At 36.4% G+C, this 17,809-nt stretch overlaps 1 protein-coding gene across 1 annotated transcript in view; it reads right to left on the bottom strand.

Moving 5' to 3' along the window:
• The window catches only part of Rsrc1 (arginine and serine rich coiled-coil 1), a 300,961-nt gene that overhangs the window by 108,143 nt on the left and 175,009 nt on the right, over positions 1 to 17,809 (bottom strand). Inside the window, exon 5 of the mRNA XM_029538027.1 lies at positions 1,455 to 1,508. Coding sequence (XP_029393887.1) covers positions 1,455 to 1,508 — 54 coding nt within the window. The remainder of the gene's footprint in view (positions 1 to 1,454; positions 1,509 to 17,809) is intronic.

Raw genomic sequence — 17,809 nt, 5'->3', positions numbered from 1 at the left:
AGATGGTTATGAGCCACCATGTGGTTGCTGGGATTTGAACTCCGGACCTTCGGAAGAGCAGTCGGGTGCTCTTACCCACTGAGCCATCTCACCAGCCCATTACTTTACATTCTTATATTTGGATGTGTACTCATTTATATTTCAAAATATAAGCTGTTCTGTCTCTGTCTGTCTGTCTGTTATGTCTGTCTGATTTTAGAACAGACCATTTGGCTTGGTTGCCTGTAGTTGTTTGTGTAAGGTGAAAAGCTCATGGTCCTTCCCATCCTCTTTGGTATGTCTTTGCTGTCTTTGTTAAGCTCATGTTTAGGCAGTCTTGATTGTGAACCTCTGGGCATAGCTTCTGACATTACTACAAGCCACAGTTCCACAGCAAACTCTCTGACACTCAGAGCTGCTGGTGGTCTCACTCTTTAGAAGCATGCCTGGTAACTTCTGGTACTATGAAAGCGAGTGCACAGGGCATTCAGTTCAATTCCAAATTAGGGTCCTCTGGCCATATGTCTTAAATGCATGGTAGAGGTTTATATTTTGAAAGTTTTGTGTATATATGTGGGTGACAGCATGACTATATGTACACCACAAGCATGTAGTCCCCATGGAGACCAGAAGAGGCTGTCAGAATCCTTGGAAAACATAAAGGCAGTTGGAAGCCACTTGGCTCCTCCACAATCCCCAGTAAGTGCTCCTACCTGCTGAGCCATCTTTCTAGTCCCCAGTGGACTGACTATCTGGAAGACTTCAGTGCATCAGTGTATCACTGTCAAATGGACTTTTACTTCCCTTCTCTGATCAAGCAGTATTTTATCTCCAGGACGATTACAGGTCTTACCAATTTTAAAAAGATTGATTTTGGGTTGAATAGATGGCTGCTGAACTTGAAAAGTATCAGAGTTTGGTTTCCAACATCCATACCAACTGGCTCTCAGTAACTACCTGTAACTCTAACCTCAGGGAACGTATGTCTTTTCTGGCAGCCATGAGGACCTGAAAATGCCCCACATATATACTCATAATTAAAACTAAATTAAAGGTAGATTGTGTGTGTGTGTGTGTGTCTGTCTGTCTGTCTTTCTGTCTGTCCGTGTGTATGTACACATGTGAATGCAGGTGCCTAAATAGTACACAGAACAGGGCGTTGTTCCACTAGAATTGGAATTATAGGCAATTTAAATTCTGAGTGACACAAATAATCATGGAATTTCCTTGTGAAAATAAAGATTTGGATTTGGATTCAATTAAAAATATCATATTTATAATAATAAAATTAGAACTAATTATACACCGATTCTCATCTCACATTTTGCGGTAATTTATTCCTGCCACTTATTAGAGATTAGAGAATGAGTTTCACTAACCTTTACATTTCTATTTGAATGAATAGTTTTGCTAAGGGTGATAAAGAAACAGAAGAGAATAAAGGTGAGTGCCAGGTAGCAGAAGTACTAACTTACCTTTGGGGCACAGTACAGTGTAGAAGCTTTGAGCTCCTCTGTAGGGAGCACAGCCTACGGGATTAAAGTCAATTAGATCTGGAAATATAGTGAGACAGAGATAAGTTCTTTTCTGTAACTTACTATGTAGATGAGGGTGGCCTCAAACTCAGAGACCCACATGCCATTGTCACCTTATTGTTGGGATTAAAGGCAGGTTTTAATGCACCTGGCTATGGTGTTTTTTTAAGCATACATTTTAAATGGCACATCAAAAAGAAAAGTAGTTATTATGGGGGAGCCCTTAAATCACTATGCACTGTAAACAAATACAATCTCCCAGAGTCTTGGCTACCCTCTATCCTTAGTGATTATCATCTAAGCACATTTTTTTTTGGTCACTATCAAAGGTGGTACCTATTTGAGAGCATCCTCTTTTCTCACAGAAATCACTCTGTTGGCATCTAAATGGGTCTCAATGGCTCCTGACTTATCCAATGTCAATGTAGCTTCTATAAGAAAGTGAAGACTTTCTAATGTATGTTTTCTTAACACATCTATCTTGCCAAAACTATATCACATGGAAACGATAGTAATGGCCAAAATGGACAGACTATTAATCGAGTTTTCACTCCCATTGCTACTTGATCCCACATATGCACCCCAAGTGCTCCTTTCTCTTATTCTCCACAATTGTTATTTTGATAACAAATAAAAAATCAAACTTTTAGGACTACTAAACTATGTTTCAATGGAAGAAAACTTCTCTTTTACCCACAATATAAAGAGTTATTCCAAAATGTTTCTGTAACTCCTTGGACATGTAGGACAGAATTTATTACAAGTCTCAAACTTCATTTAGCTCTCCAAGTGAAGCACCATAAAGAAAATTCTTTGACAAAATAAATTAAATTAATAAAAAATAATTGATATTCCAGCACGTACTTTACAATGTGTGAACCAGAGCACATGACCAAGCATCAAAATCTGACGGCTTCAGGATAGGTCTCTGAACAGCCTCGCCCAGTGCCACCTAAGCTTAGTCACTTTTCTACTGTGAATATAACGCCTGATCAAAAGCAACTTGGGGAGGAAAGGGTTTATTCCCTCTGACAGTTTACAGTCCATCATCTAGGGAAGTCAAAGCAGGAGCTGGAGGCGAAAACTTGTAGCCAAGGACAAAACCAGAAGCCATGGAAGGGTGCTGCTACTGGCTTGTTCTTCAAGTTTCTTCTTTTTTTATTGGATATTTTCTTGATTTACATTTCAAATGTTATCCCTTTCCATGTCCCCCCCCAACCCGAAAAGCACTATACCATCCTCCCTCCCCGTTTCTATGAGAGTGTTCCTCCACCCATCCACCCACTCCTACCTCCCTGCCCTCAGTTCCTATACACTAGGGCATTTATCAATGGGAATTACATTGAATCTATAGATGGCTTTCGGCAGGATGGCCATTTTTACTATATTAATCCTGCCAATCCATGAGTATGGGAGATCTTTCCATCTTCAGAGATTTTCTTCCATTTCTTTCTTCAGAGACTCGAAGTTTTTGCATACAGATCTTTCACTTGCTTGATTAGAGATCTTTCACTTGCTTGGTTAGAGTCACGCCAAGGTATTTTATATTATTTGTGACTACTGTGAAGAGTATAGTTTCTCTAATTTTTTTTCTCAGCCTGTTTATCCTTTTAGTAGAGGAAAGTTACTGATTTGTTTGAGTTAATTTTATATCGAGCCACTTTGCTGAAGTTGTTTTTCAGCTTGAGGAGTTCTCTGGTGGAATTTTTGGGTTCACTTAAGTATACGATCATATCATCTTCAAATAGTGATATTTTGACTTATTCCTTTACAATTTGTATCCCTTTGATCTCCTTCTGTTGTCTAATGGCTCTAGCCAGAACTATGAGTACTATATTAAATAGATCGTGAGAGAATGGGCAGCCTTGTCTAGTCCATGATTTTAGTGGGATTGCTTCAAATTTCTCTCCATTTAGTTTTATGTTGGCTACTGGTTTTGGTATATTACTTTTACTATGTTTAAGTATGGGCCTTGAATTTCTGATCTTTCCAATACTTTTAACATGAAGGGGTAATGAATTTTGTTAAATGCTTTTTCAGCATCTAATAAAATAATTATGTGGTTTTATTCTTTGAGTTTGTTTATGTAATGGATTACTTTGATGGATCTAGATAAACTGAAACATCCCTGCATCCCTGGGATGAAGCCTACTTGATTGTAGTGAATGATCGTTTTATGTTGGGAGCGACCCTGTTTGAATGTTAACTGTCTTGTCAGCCATAAGTGCTTACTTACAAAGTCTTGGCCTTAGTGGAAAAGTACTAGCTTAGTTGAGATTTCTGTGGGAAAAAGTTGAGGCCTCTACGGGAATGTACTACCCCAGTTAAGAACAAATAGCTATAGGTCTTGTGGACAGGTACCTAGCAACCCATTCTGTTCTGTTTTTCCCACTGAACGTTTTACCTAGCCAATATCCTGCTTTTGGGAACAGGTGGGTTCTCCAAGAAACAAAGCGATTCTGCGTCATCCCCCTCCCCATAACCTGCTTCTGTGGGCATAAAACCTGCCTGGGAATAATAAAAACTTGACAGCTTGATCAATCAGACTTGCTATCCTTCCTTGTTTTTCTCACCCTTCATTCTCTCCACAGGTGGTTCCTCAGACCCTGTTTGACTGTCCTGCGGGCCTGGACAGTTTTGATGTGTTCTGGGATACAGTTGGCAAGAATTTTATTGAGTATTTTTGCATCAATATTAATAAGGGAGATTGGTCTGCAGTTCTCTTTCTTTGTTGAATCTTTGTGTGGTTTAGGTATTAGCGTACTTGTGGCTTCATAGAACGAATTGGGTAGTGTTCCTTCTGTTTCTAGTTTGTGGAATATTTTGAAGAGTACTGGCATTAGGTCTTCTTTAAAGGTCTGATAGAATTCTCCACTAAACCCATCTGGTGCCATGCTTTTTTTTTTTTTTTTTTTTTTTTTTTTTGGTTGAGAGACTATTAATGACTGCTTCTATTTCTTTAAGGGTTATGGGACTGTTTAGATGGAATATCTGATCATATTTTAACTTTGGCACCTGTATGTGTCTAGAAAATTGTCCATTTCATCCAGATTTTGCAATTTAGTTGAGTATAAATTTTTGTAGTAGGATCTGATGATTTTTTTGGATTTCCNTGGTTTCTGTTGTTATGTCTTCCTTTTCATTTCTGATTTTGTTAATTTGGATACTGTCTCTGTGCCCTCTGGTTACTCTAGCTAAGCGTTTATCTATCTTGTTAATTTTCTAAGAATCAGTTCCTGGTTTTGTTGATTCTTTGTGTAGTTCTTTTTGTTTCTATTTGGTTGATTTCTGCTCTGAATTTGATTATTTCCTGCTGTCTACTCCTCTTGGGTGTATATGCGTGTTTTTGTTCTAGAGCTTTCAGGTGTGCTGTCAAACTGCTAGTGTAAGCTCTCTCCAGTTTCTTTTTGGAGGAACTTAGAGCTATGATTTTTCCTCTTACTAGTGCTTTCATTGTGTCTCATAGGTTTTGGTATGATGTGTCTTAATTTTCATTAAATTGCAAAAAGTCTTTAATTTCTTTATTGACCAAGTTATCATTGAGTAGAGCGTAGTTCAGCCTCTGTGTGTATGTGTGTCTTCCCTTGTTTTTGTTGAAACTTATGATTAGCCTTAGACCGTGGTGATCTGATAGGGAGCAAGAGATTATTTCTATCTTCTTGTATCTGTTGAGGCCTGTTTTGTGACCAAGTATATGATCAGTTTTGGAGAAGGTACCATGGGGTACCAAGAAGAAGGTATATTCTTTTGCTTTAGGATGAAATGTTCTATAAATATCTACTAAATCCATTTGGCTCATAGCTTCTGTTAGTTTCTGTTTCTCTCTTTAGTTTCTGTTTCAAGACTTGTCCATTGCTGAGAGTGGGGTGCTGAAGTCTCCCACTATTATTGTGTGGAGTGTGATGTGTGCTTTGAACTTTAGTAAAGCTTCTTTCATAAATGTGGGTGCCCTTGCATTTGGAGTATAGATGTTCAGAATTGAGAGTTCATCTTGGTAGATTTTTCCTTTGACCAGTATGAAGTGTCCTTCCTTATCCTTTTGGATAACTTTTGGTTGAAAGTCAATTTTATTCGATATTAGAATGGCTACTTCAGCTTGTGTCTTCAGACCATTTGCTTGGAAAATTGTTTCCCAACCTTTTATTCTGAGGAAGAAAACTTTATTGCTTTTTCTAGGCTGCAGTTTCCCTCCTTGTTTTGGTGTTTCCCATCTACTATCCTTTGTAGGGCTAGATTTGAGGAAAGATATTGTGTGAATTTGGTTTTGTCATGGATTATCTTGGTTTCTCCATCTAGAGTAATTCAGAGATTTGCTGGGTATAGTAGCCTGGGCTGGCATTTATGTTTATGTTCTCTTAGGGTCTCTATATGAGATCTGCCCAGGATCTTCTAGCTTTCATAGCTCTGGTAAGAAGTCTGGTATAATTCTGATAGGTCTGCCTTTATCTGTTACTTGAACTTTCTTTCCTTATTGCTTTTAATATTCTTTCTTTGTTTAATGCATTTGGTGTTTTGATAATCATATGACTGGAGGAATTTGTTTTCTGTTCCAGGCTATTTGGAGTTCTGTAGTCTTCTTGGAAGTTCATGGGCATCTCTTCCTTTAGGTTAGGGAAGTTTTCTTCTATATTTTTGTTAAAGATATTTACTGGCCCTCTAAGTTGGGAATCTTCGCGCTCTTCAATATCTATTATCCTTATGTTTAATCTTCTTATTATGTCCTGGATTTCCTGGATGTTTTGGGTTAGGAGCTTTCTGAATTTTGCATTTTCTCCGACTGTTGTGTCAATGTTTTCTATGGTATCTTCTGCCCCGAGATTCTCTCTTCTAGCTCTTGTATTCTCTTGGTGATATTTGCATCTATGACTCTTGATCTCTTTCCTAGATTTTCTAATTCCAGGATTGTCTCCCTTTTTGATTTCTTTATTGTTTCTATTTCTATTTCAGATCTTGGATGGTTTTGTTCATTTCCTTTGCCTTTGTTTTGTTTTGTTTTGTTTTCCTTTAATTCTATAAGGGACTTTTGTAATTCCTCTTTAAGGGCTTCTACCTGCTTACCGGTGTTCTCCTGTATTTCTTAAAGGGAGTTATTTATGTCCTTCTTTAAGTCCTCTATCATCATCATGAGAAATGTGATTTTGTATCTGAGTCTTGCTTATTCTGTGTGATGGTGAATCCAGGACTTGTTATGGTAGAAGAATTGGGTTCCGATGATGCCAAGTAACCTTGGTCTCTGTTGCATATATTCTTTTGCTTACCTTCCCGACATCTGAATATCTCTAGTGCTACCTGCCTTCACTATCTGACTGGAGTCTGTCTTTCTAGTAATCCTGGTTGTGTCGTAACTAATTCATAGTCCACCTTTCTCTGTGATCCTGTGATTCTGGGATCCTGTGATTCTGGGATCCTGAGATCCTGGGTGTGTCAGAGTTCCTGGGAGTCAAGCTGCCTCTGAGACCCTGAGATCCTTGTGTGACCAAGCTCCTGGGATCCTCGGTTCCTGTGATCTTGGCTGTGTTAAAGCACCTGGGATTTGAGCTTCCTCTGAGTATTGTGAGACTGACTACAGAGTTTGCGCCCAAGGTAAATTTGTGCAGATCAGAAGCCCTCAAGTCTTCTAAGCCTGCTTTCTTATATAGCAAAGGACCACCAACCCTGGGATGGCACCACCCACAATCAGCTTGGCCATGCCACATCAATTACCAAAGGACTGTCTCAAGACAATTTGATTGGGGCATTTTCATATTTAGGGTTCTCTCTTCTCAAATGATTCTAGCTTGTGTCAAGTTGACATAAAACTATCCAGTATACACCCTATCACCAAGTCACACAAAGGGTACAGGATTGCCACCTGGGAGGGTTACCTGGGATAGAAAGTAATGTGAAAAAAAAATGAGGGTGGGAAAATTTCTGGGTGCGTATGGAGTGAGTTGTTTTACTTTGTTGTTTTCTTTTTTATTAATGTTTTTAAAGAAGATGGAAAATGTTTGAAGGTAGACTAAAGCAGTAAAGTCTCACCACTTACACTTTCAAATTACCCTGGACTAATCTGCCAGGAATGATGACAATTCTCCAATAACATTAAGGAAAAAGAAATTTCTACAATGTGTTATTAACATGAGTGAAAGATACAAAATGATTCAGAAAAGTTTCAAAAAAGTATTTAAAAAACAACACAAATCAGAAATGAAAAATTTAATGACTAAATATGCTTACATTCCCAGTCTCATCCAAATTTTATACATAAAACTCTCCCCACAAAAAGCACAGGTAATGCACATAAGCATATATAAATATTTTATCTTGGTTCTAGAAGCAGAATACCTAAATTTGAATTCAATCTCTAAAATAAATCCACACAAACTTAGTGATTTTATGCACCTCTGCTGAAGCTACACAGTGTGATTAAGCAAAACTTACAACAAAAAAGAGATAATTAAGATACATCAGTTGTTTTTAAAGACTAGGCAATATGATGTTTTCAAAAGTCCTTTCTAAACTATAAGGTGCTATAGAAATATTTTGTGGCAAGAGGCATTTAGTACAGAAACCTCAAAAGCCATTACAAAAGTCTTAATGATTAAATAAATAAATAAATAAATAAGTAGATACACAAACTCCAAGCACTAATAAAGGGATCCTGCCACCAATGGTATAAAACCTGTCCTCTTAGTGGTCTGTCTCCTGGGTTGTCCCTGTCATGACTTCATCAATATTTGTGCAACTCCTTTTGCCCTGTGCTGAAAGCAGACTTAATTCAATTATAGGTCTCAAAACTGATAAAATGGTCCTGAAGTGGAAAATGGGAAGAGATTATTGGCAAATGAATAAAGATTTGTATCGAACTAACACACAGGAGTACAGCAGGTCTTTTTTTTTTTTTTTTTTTTTAATCATTCCCTGTCTTAAATCTTCTGGGAACCATGAGTTTCCCTTCCCCTCATGCAGCACATCGATTTCTGAATTAGACTGCAATATTAAATAATTAATATACTTGCCATGATTGATGTTCTGCATTAGTTGAATATTAGGTTATCAATCAAAATCCACTTGGTTTAATGTAATAATATTGAAAAAGTGTCATGAGTTGTTCATCCAATTTGTAGTTGAGGCAGCACAGATAGTGATGTGGGTAGAACAGGGCTCTAAAGCAGGAAATGCAGGAGCTAACATTATGGGATAGACATGGTGAAACTAAGCAGGAAAGGCTGACGGTGTCCTGAGTGAACCACACACACCCCATTGTCTTAATCAGAGAAAGGCATGACAAACAAGGAGAAAACAATTATAATAGTAACTGTGTTATTTTAATTTTGATGCAAAGAAACTTCATAATTTTCCTAATAGAAACATGTTGTTCAACCAGAAACGCTAGATAAAGCCTGTGTTCTCTTAAGAAACAACTAAACAAAAACTTGATGATTGTTGTTGTTGTTTTGATTTCTACTCTTACAAGGAAAGGATCAATATCCTTTCTCTCTCTCTCTCTCTCTCTCTCTCTCTCTCTCTCTCTCTCTCTCTCTCTCTCATACTCAATAGCGTAAAATAACAACCAATAAGTGACCATTAAACTATGTAATTGTCTACAAGAATGAGACTGAAATACAACAACAATGGTTTCATAGTTTAAAGTCTTACTTTTGATGTCAGTCTCTTTGTCATCAAAAGAGTGAATGTTTGTCCTCATCCACATTATTTATTAGCTTAGAAAAATAATTAATTGCTTCTGAAGTAAATATTTTCTAATTATGCCCTATTATTTAATCCAAAATTTGTTACTTATATACTATGAAAGTAACATTTTGAAAGAAATTTAATTAAAAGGTCTCAAAATAATTAAGCTTTGATACGTGGAAACTGAAAGAATTAAGTATAAATGAAACCTTCTCAAAGAACAAGCTAAAATTGCAGCATTTCATTATAAAATACTATAAGAAACAGTACATACAATAGCAACATTAACATATCATTTTACGACATGCTCTTAATAAAACATTAAATATCTTTATAATCAGTAACATTCTACACAAGATGCTCATTCATTTGTAACTGTAAAAAAAGTAATAAAAAATTTACATTATACTTATGTCAGGAAGTAATTATACTATTCAACTTTAAAGAGTCAAGGCAAACTTTTCTATATATAGGAAAACAAGGATCAGAGTCAATTTTGTGTTATCTGTTTCATAAGTCAAAGCTACATCGGTAGGGGAAGGTGTTATTTTGTTTTTTTTTATACATGATAAAAGTATAAAAGTAAAATTTACAAAAGCTTATAAAAATACCAATAAAAATCTAAATGCCTTATTTGAAAAATAATTGATACATACACACACACACACACACACACATTGTGAATATTCACAGTTGTCAAGACAAATTGAGATTTAATGTGATAAACACCCATGTTGTAATAATACACAATGAGTTTACTCCAGTGGAAAACTGAGTATTTAAGCTCATATGGATCATTAAGTTAGTACCAGTCAGCCAGGTAAACAGGTTCTAAAGTCCACAATAATCCATGGAAAAAGGAAAAAGACCCCAATATTTCTTAAATCACATTCTAAACTACATGCTCAATGGAAAACTAAGGGAATTTGTCTTTAGGAGATTAGTTCTAAAAGGACAAATCTAAAAGCTCTTCAAAGGAGTTGTAACAGAACGCTAGGGGGAGGGGGAAGGGATAAGCAGCACAGAAGGGTTGCTTATTATGCACCCTCATTCCCTAAAGAGTTATAATAATTACAACATAAAAAGATCAGAAATATTAAGACATGATATCTATATCTTAGATACTTAAAACTGCAGTCAAACCAAAGGTAATATGTAAAAAAAAAAAAAAGAAAGAAAAGAAAGAAACCTTAATGTCCAATCGAGGTAGGAACATATATGGTACGTAAGCTGCCTGATCTTCTATTTTGTACATACAAGAAAAACGCTCGTCATCATATCAACCCTCTTTACCCTGAGGCAATGTAAGATTCAAGCTCTTTCTCAGCATTTTGTTCAAAGGAGTCATGGCCAGACATCTGGAATTAGTAGTCAAGATGGCAGCCCACTCATCATCACATTACCATTCTCAGACTATGTCCTTGACCTAATTTAAGAAAGGAAGACTAAAGTGTAGATGCTTCAGTCCTTCTTAGAAGGGGGAACAAAATACTCACAGGAAGAAATACTGAGACAAAGTGTAAAGCAGAGACTGAAGGAAAGGCCATCCAGAGACTGCCCCACCTGGGGCACCTATATGCAGTCATCAAACCTAGACACTATTGCTGATGCCAAGAAGTGCATGCTGATAGGAGCCTGGCATAGCTGTCTCCTGAGAGGCTCTGCCAGAGCCTGACAAATAAAGAGGCAGATGCTCACAGCCAACCATGGGACTGAGCACAGAATCCCCAATGTAGCAGTGAGAGGAAGGACCTAAGGAGCTGAAGGGGTTTGCAACCCCATAGGAAGAACAACAATATCAACCAACCAGATCCCCCAGAGCTCCCAAGGGACTAACCCACCAACCAAAGAGTACACATGGAGGGACCCATGGCTCCAGCCGAATATGTAGTAGAGGATAGCCTTGTTGGGCATCAATGGGAGGAGAGGCCCTTGGTCCTGTGAAGGCTTGATGCCTTAGTGTTAGGAATGCCAGGGCGGGGAGGTGGGAGTGGGTAGGGTAGGTCAGGAGCACCCTCACAGAAGCAGGAGGAAGAGGAATGGGGATAGGGGCTTTGGGGAGGGGAAACCAGGAAAGGGGATAACATTTGAAATGTAAATAAAGAAAATATCCAATAAAAAAAGAAGAAAGGTTCAAAAAAGAAGAAACTGTCACATGCGTTAGAATGTTAGGGAAAAGTTCCCAGGAGAAGGCTAACATTGGCTGGAGCCTGAAGGACCGACTCTCTTTGGGTAGACCACATAAGCAGGAAGAGGGAACAGGCACAGGAGCTCAGTGGTTTACCATGAGCAGAGGTGAACGAGAGTCATCTCCCCACAGAAAACAGTCAACTCTTTAACTCAAATTAAAGTTATTATGGAAAATTTCAAGTCCAAGATGCATGTTTCCTATGTATTATCCATTACAAAAAGCATTTTTAAAAAGCCTAAAAAAATGTAGAAGTTAAAAGCGACTTTTCTTATCCAGTAAGTGTCCCCTGCTGTGGGACTGCAAAAACAAGACTATCCTAAAATGTACAAAGGTGCCATATGGGCTAGAAGTGACCCTGCAAATAATAAGTGCTCACTGGAGAGAAAATCAAAAGCACATCTGGTTCTAACTAAGAATAAAATAAAAGGTACCTGAGTATCACCAGCCAGTGATAATAGCTTCAATATGTTATAGCTTTTCAAGACATTTTTATATAACACATAAATACAATTATTTTCCTTACCCAAATGAGATCATCATACTTAATTATGTAAACAGTTTTAAGTATCAAAATATATTTTAAATAACATTTTAAAGTTTCTATCCTATTCTTTTAACATATAAACACTATGCTTGTTTATTTCTTCTTGTTTGAGGTGATCCTGATTCAAAAAATAAAATTGATATGTAAAAATAATTAATCATAGTATTCACAATTTATTAATTTTATATCATTTTAATTTACTTGGAGGACCAGGTATAAGTAATTAAAAAATCAATATCATAGTACTTAACCATAAACAATTTATATCCCCTTGTTATATTTATAACTGTCATTTAGATCCAATTGCTACTTTCAAAAAGTTTACTATCATAGAATTGTGTCTCAACAATATCATAAAAGCATTATCTGCCAAAATGTATGACTTGGGACAAGAATCACCAAATAGTTATGTAAACAGTTCTCTTCAGCTGCTAAAATTGCAAGGAAATGTAATACTTGCATATTTAAAAAAATCTTCAATTATCAAAGTCTTTTGATGCTGTTTTCTTCTGTTTTTAAGCAAACTGGTAAACTTTAGCAGAGAACAGAAACTCAAACTGAACTCTTCAGTTTAGTATTCAACAGTCTTGCTCAAGTCAAATTATTTATCACTTCTTTCCTTTTTTTACATGTGTTTGTATGTACAGTGTGAGTGTAAGCTTGTATGTGTGTATGCATGCGCATGTGGAGACCTGAGAGTGACAATGTACATCTTTCTCAATTGCTATGTGTCTTCTTTACTGGGTCACCCTACCCATATAGCTGGTCTGTTTTACTAATCTGCCTGGAGGACTTACTCTCCACCCTCAGAGCACTGGTGAGAGCCATGGCCTCCTGAAAGGTGAGGATGCAAACTCCAGTCCTTTAGCTTGCATAGCCAGCAACCACTTTACAGGTGAAGCGACTCCCTAGCCCTAACTGCTGGTTTTTGTTTGGTATTGTTCTGTTTCAGGTCTTTGCACTGCTGGGCTGTAGTCATACTACTTGCCTAAGTGAGCTGCTGGTTTTAGAGATGCAGCTTCTGAGAAAACAAAATATATTTGTCAAGTGCATAAGTACATTCCATTAATTAGCTAATTTCAACTTTAATGGCCTATTTTATAGTTAATAATTCTATATATACATAAATAAATGAAGCTTACAGAGATTAAATAGGTCATAGAATATTCATTTCAGATAGAAATAGGACAATCTGAATTCAGGTTACCTGAATTTTAATGAAGGTAAAGTTTATTACTGTCAATCTTGAAAAGCAATAACCTCAATAATAAAATAATTTTGCAGTATACTTCTACTCTGTAATTGGAACTAAGACTGGGTACAAGGCTTTGATAGAGATTTAAGTAAAAAAGAACAATAAACCTAATGAACAGTCTTACGTGTTGCAGGTGCTGGGCCTGACCACTTACAGTTAGTTTATAATATTTCTACCAATATCCACAAAAGAGAAAAATCACAAGAGAATACTAATATATGTAAAGAAATAATACAGTGCATGGACAATGCCTGCGAAAATCAAAATGAATGCCAATTACAGATAACAAACAGGCAAAGATCTAAGAAATGATGGCTCTGCAGCAGGCAAAGGCTCAAGGACTCTCCAGCCTGACACACTGCTGCTAGAGCAAAAATAATATTTTCTAGAGAGAAACTGGGAAAATATATGAACATTAATTTCCTATTTAAATTTCTATTTGATTTTCATAAATGCAGAAACAGTTCCACTTATTTTTCATATTTTTAAAAATTCTTAGCAATGCACATAAAACCTTTGGCCTACAAAGTTCTATTCATCTAAATTTGGTTAAGTCATTCAATCATCTATTAATGAACTTGTATTTAATTTTCCAAAATGAAAAAAAAACAAATGCCTAGTGCTGGAGAAGTAAAATATTAATATCAATATTACAGAAACTTAAACAACCATTAAAATGATAACATAATTGTTTCTTTTCACAAAACTGGTCTTGTGGCTTATTAATTATTAAAACATATTTCAAAATAATAGACTATCTACATTTGTAAAAAAAAGTTGTATGTATTCATTTATGGAGTATGATTCAGTGTTACCTAAAAAGATATAAACTAAAATACAAATACTACTTAAGTGCCTTCTAAATTTGTTGATCCAAATTAAAAATATTTTTAAAAATTCACAGCAGCTTTTTGGAGTAATACACTATCTTTATTACATGAGTAATAAATTTGAAGCTTAGAGTAAGAAAGCAGATTTATAAAATAGCAGAGATTGCTCTATCTGGATCTAAAGCTAGAACTCCATTTATAAAATAAATGTAATGTGGTAGATTAAATAAAATGAGGCTCAGTTTACATTGAACCCACATTTTCCTGTTCTCCACATCACTGCTAAACTTTCTCATAAATTATTTATGTGCACACCTATTACCTTCAGTATTTAGAGATCATATTCACATTTCTGTTCAGTTTTATAGAAGCTACAGTGTCTAGTACAGACATGGTCTCCCTGCATTTATACATGATTATATAGACACAGATGAATTCTATTTAGTTCAGGAAAGTAGAACTGAAGTAGAAATAATGCAGCATGGCCAGGATCCATGGGACCGGCAGAAGTGATGAGCTTTTCTGTGACCTGTCTGGAAAGGCTGAAGCACCTGCTCTCCCCGGGTCCTGTGTATCAGATTTGGATTCTACACACGCTAAAATTTCCCCAACACTGGCCTCCTCAATCACTGCCATCACACTTGAAGATCTTATCACTGCCTTCACTGTAACCTTCTATATTCAGTTAATAATTTTCTACGATTATACACAATGAGGCTCTTTTCAAAAAAGTTTCATTCTCCTCCCAGTAATATTAATATATACCTACCCCCAAATAGTCCTCTGTTCCCTTCTCCATCATTATCATCGTTATGGTCTATGAACCAAATAAATTCCTACTTTTGCTACATGCATGGTGCTTATTTTACATCTCTAAACTTGCATTCCCCTTTTGACATTTAATGGCTATTTATCATCACAGTGCAGCCTGTTTACTTATAAACAGAAAGGGGAAATCCAAGGCTTTGAGATGGAACCCTGAGAGCCAGTTGGACATGCTTATCAGCAAAATGCCATGACTCATAAGCTTCACAGAACATGAGCTGTGAAACTTACACTCTCACTACCAAAAGTTTCCAACAGACTGTTTTGAAATGCTATCAAGCCTATCTCTCAAGATCAACTGAATTGTTACAGAAAACTCCCCACAGTCTAGCCTGAAAGTCCCAATATTAAGTGGCTTCTATATGTTTATTCCTCAAGTTTTTGCTTAGGTAAGCTGTCTGTTTTAGTATCATAAGAATTCTTTTATTATTTTAACTAGTGATACATTATTAATTTTACAAATTGATGGCATTTACTGTGATGTTTCCATACATTCACATTACATCATGCACTCACTCACATTAAGCATTGGATAATCAAAGATCCTTTTATTAGCAACATTAACAAAATTTTAACATTCTCCATCTCTACCTTAAATATAAAAATTCTTAGAATGTGAGATACGAAAGTTAATTAAATCAATTATACTATGTCTTACTAATTACTATTGACCACTCACTAAACCAGAACAGAATTACAGATCACTGGCAGACACTCACACTCTTAGTCAAGCCAGGAATGACAACATAATTAGTAAGTTCTATCACTTAGCCTCTAGAAAACATAACAACAAACATAGTGACACCGTCTTCAAGAGTGACTTAGACAAAACTGTATTCACTGATCAACAATTCTAAGAGTATTAAAAAGCTTTATGTTGTAGGGAAAGAAGTATCCACACTTTGGTCTTCCTTCTTCTTGAGTTTCATGAATTTTGCAAATTGTATCTTGAGTATTCTAAGTTTCTGGGTTCATATCTACTTAAAAGTGAGTGGATATAATGTGTGTTCTTTTGTGGGTTACCTCACTCAGGATGATATCATCCAGATCCATTCATTTGCCTAAGAATTTCATAAATTTATTGTTTTTAATAGCTGAGTAGTACTCCATTGTGTAAATGTACCAAATTTTCTGTATCTATTCCTCTGTTGAGGGACATCTGGGCTCTTCCTAGCTCCTGGCTATTATAAATAAGGCTGTTATGAACATAACATGAGCATGTGTCCTTATAAGAAAGTACCCAAGGGGTCTGAAAACCTATAGGAGGAACAACAATATGAACTAACCAGTACCCCCAGAGTTCGTGTCTCTAGCTGAATATATAGCAGAGGATGGCCTAGTCAGCCATCAATGGGAGGAGAGGTCCTTGGTCTTGTGAAGATTCTATGCCACAGTATAGAGGAATGCCATGGCCAAAAAGTTGGGGAGCAGGGGGAGGGGGGAGGGTATAGGGGGTTTTCAGAGAGGAAACTAGGAAAAGGGATATCATTTGAAATGTAAATAAAGAAAACATCTTTAAAAAAAAAAAAAAAAGATGTTCATGCATTTATCCAGTTGCATACTTGACATCCTTTTTTGCAGGTTTCAAAATATAAAAACAAAAAGTTCTAATGGGTCCAAAACTGGAATTCTTGAGTTCCTTCTTCAAACCTCATTCTTGTTAGTATTTTCTATTTCAGAAACAGATCAAACATTCACCCGATGCTGAAACTCGGAACCCAGAAATCAACTACTTCTTCTCTCCCTAAATAAAAAGTATCACTATGTCCTATGATCATGGCTTTTTATAGCCACAGATCCTATGTCTACTATGACAATGACCAGTGCCCTACTCCTACTTCCTCCTAGCCTAGTCTTACTTACTTCTATTGTAATTACTTTCCTCAAATTTTACCTTTATTTTAGCAACCATCTACCCCGTGCAGCAAGTAACAATCTCATAAAAAAGAAAGCTACATTATTATCATGTTCAAATTTTTTACATGACTTCCCTCTGTAGCTGTTACAGTTTGGCATCCTAGAGAAATTAATTGCTCAAAGACTGTATTGCTAGGCACTACCCAGGGGCCAGATTGTTGTGGGAGGTGTTATAAAGGTAAAGTGAAAAAAGTGGTATGTGTCCCATGGAGCTTATAAGCAGGAACAAAACTGGCCTGCAAACACATGATTAGCAACTAATAACTGGGTACGAGTGGGCTAAGTAGTTAATATGTGAATAACATTTAAGAAAATAAGATACTACAATACATATGAGATAAAATAATGGGAAGACAAAACCTCAGTCCAGTCAAGGACTGCTTGCTGCGCCATCTTCCACTCTGCTGCTCATATTCAGGACTCCGTGGTTTTTCTATGCTTTTGTTTTCTGTTGTTTTATTTAATATTTTTTGTCTTTTGGGTTTTTAAATTTGTTTAGATTTTTATTGTTAAGAGAAAAATAACAGTAAGTTGGGTGGGAGTTGAGAACAATTGACAGGGAGTGGAGAAGGAAAAGAATGATAAAAATATATTGCATGAAAATTTAAAAACTCAATAAGTACAAAGAAAACCAGTAACTATCACAATGCATATTCAAAGTAGCATCATAGACATTCTGACTGGTATGAGGTGGGATCTCAGGGTAGTTTTGATTTGCATTTGAATAAGGATGACTAAGGATGTTGAACATTCTCAAGCAAGAATTCTTTGTTTAGTTCTGTACCCCATTTTTTAATAAGGTTATTTGGTTTTTCTGGAGTCTAACTTATTGAGTTCTTTGTATATATTGGATATTAGCCCTCTTTCCTCTATTGCTGGCAGGATTGCAAGCTGGTACAACTACTCTAGAAATCAGTTTAGCTGGTACTGATGGTACTGATACAGCGACAGACACATAGATCAGTGGAACAGAATTGAAAACCCAGAAATGAACCCACACAGCTATGGTCACTTAATCTTTGAGAAGGGAGCTAAAACCATCCAGTGGAAAAAAGACAG

This window comes from Mus pahari, chromosome 4 (assembly GCF_900095145.1).
Source record: "Mus pahari chromosome 4, PAHARI_EIJ_v1.1, whole genome shotgun sequence".
Classification (NCBI taxonomy): Eukaryota; Metazoa; Chordata; class Mammalia; order Rodentia; family Muridae; genus Mus; species Mus pahari.
Note: the sequence above shows the minus strand (reverse complement) of the source record. Positions and strands in the feature narration are given on the sequence as shown.